General features: G+C 37.7%; 1 protein-coding gene across 1 annotated transcript; it reads left to right on the top strand.

Annotated features, from left to right (window-relative positions):
- The first annotated feature begins 625 nt into the window (after positions 1-625).
- LOC134679227 (WD repeat-containing protein 5) lies at positions 626-12,815 on the top strand. The gene is made up of 8 exons (XM_063538114.1): positions 626-989; positions 1,118-1,214; positions 3,111-3,256; positions 5,256-5,400; positions 6,402-6,504; positions 10,232-10,463; positions 11,366-11,569; positions 12,482-12,815. The coding sequence occupies exons 1-7, from the start codon at positions 861-863 to the stop codon at positions 11,552-11,554; spliced, it is 1,041 nt and encodes a 346-aa protein (XP_063394184.1). The 5' UTR covers positions 626-860; the 3' UTR covers positions 11,555-11,569; positions 12,482-12,815.
- Positions 12,816-13,602: the final 787 nt, after the last annotated feature.

Genomic DNA, 13,602 nt, shown 5'->3' with positions numbered 1-13,602 from the left:
ACATGAACGGTAATCCCTTTAATTTATAGAATTCTTATAAACGTGTAACTGTTTTATAAATATAATATAAGTTTAGCCGGAAGTACCAGTCTCTACAAAATATTAGACCTTATTCCCACGTCACACAAGTCACCATGCCTGTCATTACAATATATTTTATTTATATAGAAAACGAAATATTTCGAATTATTTAGAAGTAACAATTAAGAAATTTCCCTAAAAGAATCTCAGAGTAGATAGAGCAAAGAGTAATATAATTTATATATGGGAAGATAGAGTTAGACAAAAAAAAGTCTGCAGAGATTTTAATAACCCACGCAGTGCAAGTGTTATTACCTCAACTTTCTATGATATAATGAGGTATTTTGCCACGCTAGACCTTTATGCGTATTTTAGTTTTCACTTTGAAAAATAAGAAGTGCAAGTCCATCAAATGTGCAGTATATTTACGATAATTGTTAAATAAACATTAGATCAATTTAATAAAATAATAATATAACAATGCTTTCTTTTCTCTTTACTGCTCTTCACTCTAGAATAATCTTTCTGGTACGTGTATACCTTGCCTTACGCGTCCCACGCAGTAGGAGACGTATGTAGGTGGGTGGGTAGACATTTTGAATTTTATTAAGTTGGCACTACTGTTCGCTATTCGCGAAATGAACGCATTGAGACGCTCAGATATACAATTTTCTTTAAAAACTGGCGTGGAAAGAATTATTAAATTGCGATTCGGTAGTCAGCTAAATCGTGTACGTTTTCATAATTTCAAATTCCGTGGTAATTCAGTGTTTAATAGTGATTGCATTACGTGTCGAACAAAGAAAATCGTAGTGCGTTGAAAGTCAAGACGTTGAAACATGGTGCCGCTAGGACCCGGGCCGGGGCATCCAGCTGCACATCAAGCCCACGGAGGGCCCTCTGCTAATCTTTCCGGTCCTAATTCGCTCTCTCAGAGCGCTCCACAGTCCAACAAGTCATCGGTAGCAGTAAGTTTATCGCATTTCTTTGATTATTTCATGGCTTTGCGTCAGTTGCCGCTTGCACATGTTTATGTAACTCAACTTTTGTATCGGAGCACGTGCGATTTGGCGCTCATTTGTGCATCGGTTTTCAGAAGCCGAACTACACGCTCAAATTTACTCTCGCTGGACACACGAAGGCGGTGTCGTCCGTTAAATTCAGTCCAAATGGCGAATGGTTAGCCAGTTCTTGTAAGTATAACGCATATTAACACGGCATCCGTTACGATGACATTTTGTTGGAAAATTTATTGAGCACTACCCGATTTATGTTTGTTGAACCGTTTTGTCAACATTTTTGTCAATTACTTTTCTCAATTTAGTTATTCCTGCATTGTTTATGTTTCTTAGGGTCACAGAACTAATATATGTTATCTCAAGTAATCCAATGCGCCCTAGTTTCTGATAAGACATTTTGCTAAATCACCTATTTTGCAAATTAACATTAATAAATTAAGTTACCCACTGAACATTTAGTATTTTTTTAATGTGTATTACATATTTATTTGAATAATTGACACAATGAATACAATTACAACAGTAATGTGATAGGAAAACCAACATTTTGTAACATGACATTGACATGAAGTGTTCATCCAAGACTGGCCTTGGCTACGGGTTTTTTAACTAAACCTTCAAGTAGCATAGATACATTGTGAGTAACTGTAGTAAATTATTGTTTGTTCATTTATTAAATTAAATTTGTTTATTTTAATTAATATTTAATTATTTGTTTTCTATATACCTGATTTACCAAAACAAGTATGGAACTGTGTGTTGCATAGTCATTAAAATCTTTCAGTATTTGAAATTGAATAGTTTCTTTTTAGTCTCTACCATGCCACACACTACATCTACTACAAAACAAATAATTATAATTTTTTTAAATATGATATTTTAGCCATTCTGTGTATGTGGGTATCTGACAATATTTCTTTTTACTGAAGCAGTTGCAACTGCTATATACACGGTGTAACATGAGGAAACCGAATAATTTTAACCATGCATTTCTGAGGTGAAAAGAAAGAAAAAATGTAACATCTATCAATAAGGATATTTACAGCAACATCACCATCAAATAGGCCTTTTACACTATGTAACAATAAAAACTTGTTTTTTTTTTTATTAATATTATCTCTAAAACTAGGCGAATTTTGAAAAAGTTTATAGGACATTTTTGTCTCTAAATATGATCAGGAATATGCTGTTAAAATTATTCGGTTTACTCATGTTACACTGTGTATGTTTCTTTCACACTTTGTTGCAAATACTATATTAATTATTTAAAAGAACACTAATTCATAATATCAGTTCACTTTATATTAACCTTTAAAAAAGTGCTCAATAAGTTTTTTATTCAATGTACCTATTGATTGTTAGTTTTTTTTTTCTCATGATATTTAATTTCAAATTATATAAAAGTTAGTATTACACTTGTTGATATTTTGTCTACTATACCAAAGGGTTATTTATTTATACTCAAAGACTCCGTAATAGGGGATCAGACTGACAGACCCCTTGATCATTAAAGAAAGACCCGTCTGGTCCTATCTCTATTGCATGCGCATAGTTATATTGCTGTCTCATTGCATTGTGTCGCGGGCCTCATACCTCCGGCATCATAGTTTGGATAGAGATAGGAACAGGCAGGTCAATGTACGCATTCCTTGTGCTAAGTGTTCTTTCTTCACATTGACAATTGCCGCTGGACTATGACAAATTACTATTATTTGCTGGTCCAGTAATTAAAAGTTGGCAAAGATATGTTTACACTTTTGCACCTTAATCCCTTGTAATAAAACGAAAAATGTAAACATTTCTTTGACATTGACTCTACCACTACCATATTTTCTTACCGATCGAAAAATATATAGAAAATTCAGTAACAATTCTCGAATTTGTTAAATAGACACTAGGTAAAAACAGTTCAATCAACATGACAAATATCATCAGAGTTGTCTTATTATTATCATGGGAATGTTTTTTTTTATTATACTACAAGCGGGCCATGTGAATGTCCAATAATATTACTTATTTATTTATCAATGACTTGATGATGTCTTCTGTTTATTACCATGTACTTTCCAGCTGCCGATAAAGTAATTAAAGTGTGGGGCGCCTACGATGGCAAGTTCGAAAAGACCATTTCCGGCCACAAGATGGGCATCAGTGATGTAGCGTGGTCCTCGGACAGCCGGCTCATTGTCAGTGCTAGTGATGACAAGACTCTGAAGGTAACACTTACATTTACTTTGGAAACTTGGGGTCAGCATCCACCAAAGATGGGCCAAGTAGAGGCAGTGGGTAGATAAAATCCATCAAGTTGCATTCAACATTCTGCTATCTTGCTTATCTGTGTTGGATACTCGCCCTTAAAGGCTGCTTTTGAACTGTTTGACCGTCACCATCTAGTCTGACGTAGATTATAGTGAATATTTTATGATATTTAAAAAAATACTTATTATAAGGCCTTTCCACACCGTCTGCGTGTGCGTGACGTGAACGTGCGCGTGCGGCGTTGTACTACACAAATCCTTATGAGAGACGGCACACCGCTTGCGTGACGGCTTCGTTGCGGCTCCAACATTTTAGTGTACGCGCACGTGCACATCATGCACACGCAAGCCGGTGTGCACAGACTTTTAAACTAAAATACTTGGTGTGTAGTTTATTTTTATTGATAGATATTTATTACGATTTTACTTCTTAAGGCGCCGTGAGTTCAGGTCTTTATCCGCTGAGCACTGAGCAGACGGCCCGCCGTGCGTGCCCGGGATCCCAAATATCATTGTTTTTAATAAATTTTTACAAAAAAAAGTTTTCTGATGTTCGTGATTTTTTCTATCGAGCGAAAGTGGTTTTTATCAGGCTGAGAATATATCAGGCGATTCAGTCACTAGAAAGAGGCCACAATATTGCTATTCATATTTTTTTGCAATCTTATGATCAATACGAGCACTATGATTTTATTTAACTTTGCTGGCAGAACCCATTGCACCTCAGCATCTCAATTTTTCCTAGGTATCTACCTATACCTATAAAAGTATCATGGCATGAAATAAGTTCTAAAATCACGGAAGGTGATAAGAAAGTTAAGGGAGATGGGAGATAAGACGATTCTCACGGTTGTCGACCTTTTATTATCACTTCTAAGATAACATTCCATTTTACTTAAAATATAATAATACCAGTACTTAAGCTCAACGCGTAACTCGGTATCTAGAACAGCATTTCCCAAACTATGAGTCGCGAGCCATTGGTGGGTGGCGAGCGAATATTGAGTGAGCCCTGAAACTAATAGGGCACATGAGCGTTACCGACCATTGATATTTTATGCCCCTTTTTTAAAACAACCCGAGGTGGGTCCGGAATTCGGCTGTTTTTGTTAACTAGGTCAACTCAGTCAACTTTGGAAACCATTGATCCAGAGGGCTTACCGCATAACGATTGAAGGGATGTTTACAAAAACAACATAACTGACTCCACTGGTTGACACCTCAATCGATTAACAATGTTCTTAAAAAAGTGTCAACCGCTCTAATCAGTTATGTTGTTTTTGTAAACATCCCTTCAATTAATAAGTTTTAATAATTGTAATGTTAGCAGAACTCTATTTTCAATTACTTTTGTTAAAGAGTACGACTTATCATTACTGGCTACAAATTTTACTAGTTGTTAATTATACTTTTTACTTTTTATAAACTACGTAAAAAGTTGAAACTACGTAAGCAAAAAGTTTAATAACTTTAAGCGTGAATAGCTCCACTTCACACCACGTTGTGGGGGACCCCACGCAGCTGATAAAACTAAGTTTTATGCGCTCACCGTTGTAGTAAGAACGTTGAATGATCGACAATAACGTTAATAGCTTTAAACAAGCTATTCTTGTTTATTTATTTATGTATATATTTCGGGGATCTCGGAAACGGCTCTAACGATTTCGATGAAATTTGCTGTAACTCGATAGACCTAGCTAGGCGATAACTCGATCTAGCTAGGTCTTATCTCTGGAAAACGCGCATTTTTGATTTTTTATATGTTTTCCGAACATAGTGGGTCTCCCAGATATTGCGCATTAATACGAGATACGATAATACGTAATTACGTAGTAAGAGACATCAGTTTTGTTATTGAAAATTTACAATTGCCTAAAAACAGCGCGTTTAGTTAAAATAAAAGAAATGTGGTTAAGAATGATAGTTGTTATTATTAAAATAACTAATAACTTTCCAGGTGTGGGAGCTAAGTTCGGGCAAATGCCTTAAAACCCTGAAGGGCCACAGCAACTACGTGTTCTGCTGCAACTTCAACCCCCAGAGCAATCTCATCGTGTCCGGCAGCTTCGACGAGAGTGTTCGGATATGGGACGTCAGGACGGGTGAGCACACATTTATTTTAGATTATCTTATTACTAATGACCCGCCCCGGCTTCGCACGGGCTACACCTTATCAAATTATACACCTAAACCTTCGTGAAGAATCAGTCTATTGATAGATGAAAACCGTATGAAAATCCGTTCAGTAGTTTGAGTTTATCACGAACCATACATACACACAGACACGGTGGGGGACTTTGTTTTATAAGGTGGGATTTGGTTGATTGACGTCTGGACCAGTCTTAGGTAATATGATCCTTACGATACGCTATTTCATACCGCTTTCAGAAGCACAATTTACCTAATCAGAACATAACACTGTATGCAAATACAATGTATTTACCTATTCAAACTAGTTTTAAGGTGGAAACATCAACATTCAAATGCACGCTCACTACACAGGGCGCTAACTGCTTAAAGTGTTACTTACACGGCTTTTATATCTACTTTATTGTTTATCATCTCTATCATCATGTACCATCGCCCACGCTGTACTGTACTTAGGTGGACCTTATGCCTTTTGTAATAACGTCTACCGATGTACAGTTAGGAGTGTTGCTGTTTGTACTACGTACACGCCCTGAGGCGCAACATCTGCGCTTTCAAAATTGCTCGAGTGTTTGCAAGTTAAATAAAAAAAACAACAAAATCCTCCATTGATATCAGAAAAATTGGTGTAACTTGTAATTCCATTATTGGGCCACACGACTCCGCTGGCATGGTCACCTGGAGAGGATGGGGCAGGATCGTGCTGTGAGAAGAGCGTTTGTGGGGCACCCGAGCGGAAAACGTCCGTTTGGGCGTCCCAGATACCGCTGGAGTGACGAAGCCCAAAAAGACTCATCAGTCCTCAGAATACCCAACTTGCGCGAAGTGGCGCAGAATAGGGCAGAGTGGCGCTCTCTTGTGTCATAGGCCAAGATCCTCTTTGGGTCACTGAGCCAGTGATATACATACGTATGTACTTGTAACTTGTGATTGATTAGTCTCATGTTTGTCAAAGGTAAATGTTTGAAGACGCTCCCAGCACACTCGGACCCCGTCTCAGCAGTGCATTTCAACAGGGACGGCAGTCTCATCGTCTCTTCCAGCTACGACGGTCTATGGTGAGTCCTATTACTTCTGTTCTTATACAAGTTGGGCCCGCCGTCCGATTTACCAGTGCCCTGTTTATCAAAAGCTTGTAACTTGTAATACAAGTGGAAGTCCCTTTCTAACAGAAGCTGTCAAAAAGGGACTTCCACTTGTATTACAAGTTACAAGCTTTTGATAAACAGGGCACTGGTCTGCGTATTCCTGAAGATACCTTTTGGACGCCGTGTTAAACACAAAAGCTGTCACTCAGACGCCACGTCACCGAAGTGTCAAAACTGAAATTGAACTTGTGTTGCTCTGTGGTCTGTGACCGAATAATCCGTCTTTGGTGTTGGACCTGCAGTGTTTATATAGGTCCAAAAGGTTAATAGATTTAATAGTGCCATTCGCATAATGTTTTGTTTTTCTAGAATAAAATAAATACATTTCGTTTAATGTTTTGTAAATAACAGCGTTAGAGTCAGTTTAAGCTAACTTTACATCGATTTGAATAGAGCAAAGTGAGAGAATGTCATTATACAGATGACAGTTACCTTGGTTACTATGATTATGTATTGAAAATAACATAGCAAAAAAAAAAAAACAATGAAGGCTGGTACGCTGGTAGCCGACCGGCGAAGCGTGCAGCTTCCAAACAGGAACTTGTGAATCCACGACCCATATTACCCATGAGTTTTAAGAAACTTACCTACGTACGATTTAAAATGTCAATGTCATTGGATACGCTTTTTTGTGAATAAAATCATAGCGAGGAAATCAGACTAAATTCCAATATTGCCTAATTTCACTCTTTTGGTTAGAAGGTTATATGATAACCGTTTAGTACAAAAAATAGTTCCTACACCATTCGGGATGGGATTCACTTTATAAGTGGATTCAAACGGAAAAGCGGCCAATATAATAAGTTAACGATAGTAACGATACTTAGTTTACCACGATACCTATTAGTTGTAATGTTTGTAATATAAAACAAAATTATACTTGATAATATCATCTACTCAAAGGTTAACTGGAAGAGATCCCTCAAAGGGATAAGTTCGCCTTTGTACTTCTTTTTAATATGTCTTTTTGTACAATAAAGAGTTTCCTACTACTACTACTACTAATATATAAGTATAATTTATATTCGTCTATACTACGAAACATATAGATATGATGTAAATGCTGTCGAGTGTATAATATTGGAACCATTAAATTAAACTTGACGCGTAAATTCACTTACCATGTAAGCGTAGGAGACATCTGCCTACGCGATTTCATGCTACGCTTATTCCGACATCTTAATCAATGTCTTCGCAATCTACACATCTGGGGACTAGTTGGAAATATAAGCCTATTTTCAGACGTGAAATAATGTAATGCTATTTGAGATTAGTTAGTGTAGGTGTATTTTTAACCGACTTCCATTTCATAGAAGGAGGAGGTTCTGTATTCGGTTGTGGCTATTTTTTTTTTTTTCTATGTACGTTCACCGATTACTCCGACATCCGTAGTCCGATTTGAGTAATTCTTTTTTTGTTTGAAAGGAGCTACCTCCGAGTTGGTCCCATTTTAATTTGGTTCTGTTCTGATGATGGGATCCATGAGGAATTGAGGGAACTCCTCAATTTTTAAAGGCACATGCATGGTGATTTGGGTATTTTCTTAAGCAACTCGAGCATTTTCTCCCGAAAACCACCACTTTGATGAAGTAGACCTGATGATGATGATTGTTTTGATGATAATGATGATGATTTATTAAATGTAGTATGTTCAGCGATTACTCCGGCACCTGTGATCCGATTTGAGTAATTCTTTTTTTGTTTGGAAGGAGTTGCCTCCAAGGTGTTTCCGTATTATTTTTGGTTCTGGTCTGATGATGGAATCCATGAGGAATTGAGGGAACTCCTCAGTTTTTAAAGGCACGTGTAAAGTGATTTCGGTGTTTTATAAAGTAACTCGACCATTTGCTTCCGAACACCGCCAATTTGACGTAGTGCAAGTGTAGCCTTACCACGAGTTTGACATTGACATATTCGCTAAGTTAGCGACGCTAACGTCTTCGTAACTTACTTTTTATGCACCTCGCTCGCACTAATATGCCAGTACGAGCGAGATGCAAAGAAAGTAAGTTACACACACGCGCTAGCGAATAAATCAATGTCAAACTCTTGGTAAGCTGGTAAGGCTACTGATCGGGGGTTAGGGTTAGGAGTTAAGGGGTCGGGGATTAAGGGGTCGGGTAATGGTGGTTGAAGGGCGGCTGGTTCAGGGCCGAAGGGTACATGGATCAGGGGTTGATACGCTATGAGGTTGAGTGATCGGGGGGGTTGAGGGATTGGGTCAGTGGCGGGGCGGAGGATGGATTTAGTGTAGTGACAGGAATTATAATTTCCCAGACGGACTCGAGAAAATTCCAGAGTACATATTTATTAAAGTAAATACACGAATTTAGTGTTAATCATGATGTTGTTTTTCATTCACGCGTCGCGCTATTAACAATGCGTTAAAACTAAAAATGGAAAAATAAAAACTTTTTACAAAAAAAAAAAACCGACTTCAAAAAGGATGAAATAAAATATTATCCTTTTTAAGTCTATGCGTTACCAACTGATATGTTTGAAGTCGGTGCCAAGCCAAGTAGTAAAGAATACCCGTCAAAAATAATCAGCTTTATGACTATAAATCCCATTAGAAGTGTACCATTAGAACTATTATAAATGTGTAAGTAATTCTGTCTGCCTCTTTGTCGCCTTTTTATGGCTAAACAATTGAACCGCTTTAGGTGAAATTTGGCAAGAACGTAAATTTTATGAATTGTTTTATATTTTGAAATGTAGTCCTCTGAATAAGGGACGGGAAATAACTTCAGTTCCAATCCCACGCTTGCGTGCCGACAAACATACGGTACGGACTGTGCCAAGAAGATCGATCGTGATCGTGTGTTCTGAGGTGTGTTCTAAGGTACAGTCGGCGTCAAAGAAAGGTATTATACACTTTTGCACCTTACTCCTTTGTAATAAGACGAGAAGTGTAAACATATTTTTAACGTCGACTGTACCTACAGAAAGTACGTTCATTGTAAGGCAATCCAACGTACATCCTTATCGAATCGCACTAAAATAATGGTATGCTTCAAAAGTTGGCTTGGCACCGACTTCAAACATATCAGTTGGTAACGCATAGACTTAAAAAGGATAATATTTTATTTCATCCTTTTTGAAGTCGGTTTTTTTTTTTTGTAAAAAGTTTTTATTTGGATATGTAGTGAGAATTCGGAAAAGTGGGCCTAATTTTTTATAAGCTCGTGCATACTTTTTAGATGTTATGTGAGTTACATGTTAGCAGTCTATGAATGTATAACGGTGTATTTATAAACCTGGGTTCCGCCGTTACGTCAACATACTAATCAATTTTTTATTAGTAAATGAGATATCAATAGATTCGTTTTTATGACGAGGGTGACATAAATATACATTTTTAATCGACTCTGATTGATGATGTATTTTTACGAAAAAATCGTGGTCGAGTAAAAGTTGCGTTTGCGCGCTACTTCACTTAAAACGCGTTTGAGAGTGACAAATAGCAGGTGCACCCAAAGTTTTTATTTGTTGAGTCCGATTTTCTGCATTACTCTTATAAATGTAGCTCTAAAATCCAGAGATAAATTAGCGGAAGAAGTGAGAGTACCAGTTCCCGACGCGCCCATGGCATATATTAGTAATAGTTTAGTTATAAAAGTTTTAACTTGTTTTCCAGTCGGATCTGGGACACCGCCTCGGGCCAGTGCCTCAAGACCCTGATAGATGACGACAACCCGCCGGTGTCCTTCGTCAAGTTCTCGCCCAACGGGAAGTATATCCTGGCCGCGACGCTCGACAACACGCTCAAACTGTGGGACTACAGCCGGGGCAAGTGTCTCAAGACCTACACTGGACACAAGAACGAGAAGTACTGCATCTTTGCCAACTTCAGTGTTACCGGCGGAAAGGTATTATCTGTTTTATTTATGACATAAGGTAAACGTACTAGTGCTCGACATGCTAATGCCCAACAGATGACACTTTGCTGTCACCTCTATTGGCAATGACTTAAGTTTCATGGTATGATGGTTGATGTTTCTACTGGGCCCGCGTCAAGCACCAGCACGTTTACCTTACCGAATGCGAATGCTTGATTCTTATCCGAGCCTCTCGTGTAATGCCGGCTGTACTCACTGTTCGAGACAGGCCGAGAACGAGTGTGTACATACTGTACCCTTATCGTTTCGTTTCGCTCTTTGATTGGGTCGGAGCGGTAGTGAGACTGCGAGAGGCTTTCGACGAGTGTGTACAGACGGCATAAAATATCCCGACGAAGCCAGAGTACACGTAAGGTACACAAATTTGAAATTACTATACTGTGTAGGAGCTTTGAAACTCATTGTAATTTACTGCCAGGAACCTAGTTAGCATGACAACCGCACATCGGCAAACGCGAAATGAAAAGAGTAAAATGTATCAGAATTACAGGTTTTACGATAAGTCACGTAATTCATATATTATGTATACGATTGTCGTGTTGGTTAGTCCCTTAGGTGTGCTAATTCCTTTCAAACTAGCAAACAATCTTAGTTGCTGAATTAAAAATTTTAATAATTTATCTCTTTGTTTATATTTAATTCTGTTCAAAATTTAATAGATTTCTTCATGTAACGAAAAATAGGTATTCATTGCATCATCATTAACAACTTAAGAGCTTTGCTCTTGTCGGTGGAGTAATCGCCAATCATTGCATAAATGAATCAATTAAATTATGGACTTATAATGTAGACAAAATAACATACCGCAAAGCGTACATATCTGCTAAAGTAACATGTACATGTACTATCACAGTAATTTCTTTCATCCCCAGTGGATAGTGTCCGGCTCAGAGGACAACCTAGTTTACATTTGGAATCTGCAATCGAAGGAGATCGTGCAGCGGCTCTCCGGGCACACGGACACGGTGCTCTGCACGACTTGTCACCCCACTGAGAACATCATCGCCTCCGCCGCCCTAGAGAACGACAAGACCATCAAGTTGTGGAAGAGTGACACTTAGATGCTTCCATTACCGGTAAACATCGGTTTTTCTAGGATAGCTGTGCCGTCATATAGCGGCCGTCTCCATACTAAAAAATGATACGGCTAAATATGGATGTCGAAGTATTTGTGTGACGGCCGCTATATGACGGCACCGCTACCCTAGGAAACCAGAGCATAAGTAGGTTAAAGGCGGGGAGAAGTTGATAATTCGAGATATTCTATTGAAGAAGAACTTAAAATAAAAATACATAAGGTTCCAATTTCTTCAATTTTTTCCCGCCAGTTATCATCTTCTTCACGCCGTGTACGGAACAACTGGACCACAACGCCTCGGATAGCTGAGGTCGCCGTCATCGAAATAGATGAGGAGGACGATATATTATGTTTACCATACAATAAGCACAGAATAAATAATAGTAGGTGTCCAAAATTACCTTGACACGCTCCTATTCTCTTAATAATAAAGTCGCGTCAAGATCATTTTGAACACCTCACCCGCTTATCAACTTCTGCTGCTGACTGTATTACACAGAAAGGCAACTTCCTACAAAACTGAAGTTTGACAGCGGTTCAGGGTGGCACTTTGGCACTATCCCTTTTGGCTATTTAGGGGTTGTCTAAATTCAAGCCATTATCTTATCTGTGGTCATGCACGCAAAGGGTCCTCAAGTTGTGTCAATTCTAATAATTGCCCGGAGCTATGCTGAGCCGAACGGAGCCGAGTTTGCCCGAAGAGAGGTTTGCACCCCTGCAATAAGGTAGAAAGGCCTAAGAACGCCGACTCCATAATATGAGTGTTGACAATTTTCAATTAGTATGAAAATGTTGTCCCATAAAATTTTCTCTATTTTACCATCTTGTAGGTTGCCATCGCTTTTATTTCACCCACCATGCACTTAGCACAGTTACATATGTAGTAACCGATTCTTTTTTTTGTTCTCAGGCCAAATCGTCAATCAGCAGACAGTGATCTGTGCATCCGCGGCGTCGTGTGGTGATCAGACCCGCGGACTTGTGAATAAATTACATAATAAGATACCGACAGTTTGAGAGTACCTTTTACGTTACGCCGTATTTCGTTTTAGTACTAAGCAATCACAGTTGATATGTGCATTTTCGATCATACTAAGATTATTATTATACATATTTTTTTTAATCTGAAATGCATGCGTATGAATTGTTTAAGTGATTATTTAAAATTAAGGATTGAGTTTTTATAGGATTCCGCTTAAGAATAACTTGTTAGATGCGATTAAAATTAATTCTAGTTTTACGAATTATTTGTTTTATTGTTTTTGAATTTCAGATATTCACTACACCACTACTTTTATGCATTTTGCGGCTCATTATATTACAAAGGAGTAAGGTGCAAAATTCTAATCATATCTTTGACGTCGACTGTACCGATTGCACCGCAAATTGTGCATTAAAATATAACAAAACTACGTCACGGTAGGTAATTTGCGTTATCGCAAAAATGTACCATTAACCTGTTATGTTTGGATTTTTGTGTAGTATCCAGGGTAAACTATCCAATGATCAGGGCCTTTTTAAGTACTACTAAAATACGTTATTAAAAACTGGCCAGAAATAATTGTAAATGTAGAATATATTGCTATGTTATCGACTTATCGTCTAGTGCTAATAATACGATGTGAGACTAATCCCAACCCATCGTGTTTATGTGTAGATTGATTAGAATAAATGCTTAAGACTTCACTTTTCCAATTTAAATCCCCACTGTACGTGTACAGATCCCCTTTGTGCCATATGAAAGGTTAAGCCTCCTAATAATAAGTATTCATGTGGTTTGAACATGAAACTGGCGCAGCAACATCCGTAGTGAACTGTCATCGTAAATACTATAGTTCGTTTTTTTAGCATTAGAAAGAACTTGAAAGAAGGTAAGCGATCTTGACGTGTCTTTTAATTGAAAAATGCTTTTTAAAAATCAATAACTATTCCTTATGAAACCAGAAGAATATAAATTATATAATTATTGTTATTGTTGTTACATATTTGCTGTAACTTATTTTTAAAATGTGTTTTTCAATTAAAAGACAC

Source organism: Cydia fagiglandana, chromosome Z, assembly GCF_963556715.1.
Source record: "Cydia fagiglandana chromosome Z, ilCydFagi1.1, whole genome shotgun sequence".
In the NCBI taxonomy this organism is placed as follows: domain Eukaryota; kingdom Metazoa; phylum Arthropoda; class Insecta; order Lepidoptera; family Tortricidae; genus Cydia; species Cydia fagiglandana.
Note: the sequence above shows the minus strand (reverse complement) of the source record. Positions and strands in the feature narration are given on the sequence as shown.

Excerpts from the sequence above, each read along its gene's own strand:
- LOC134679227 (XM_063538114.1), top strand. The coding sequence starts at position 861 with ATGGTGCCGCTAGGACCCGGGCCGGGGCATCCAGCTGCACATCAAGCC. Across the intron at positions 1,215-3,110 it reads CGAATGGTTAGCCAGTTCTT|CTGCCGATAAAGTAATTAAA; the intron begins GTAAGTATAACG and ends TGTACTTTCCAG. Across the intron at positions 10,464-11,365 it reads TCAGTGTTACCGGCGGAAAG|TGGATAGTGTCCGGCTCAGA; the intron begins GTATTATCTGTT and ends TTTCATCCCCAG.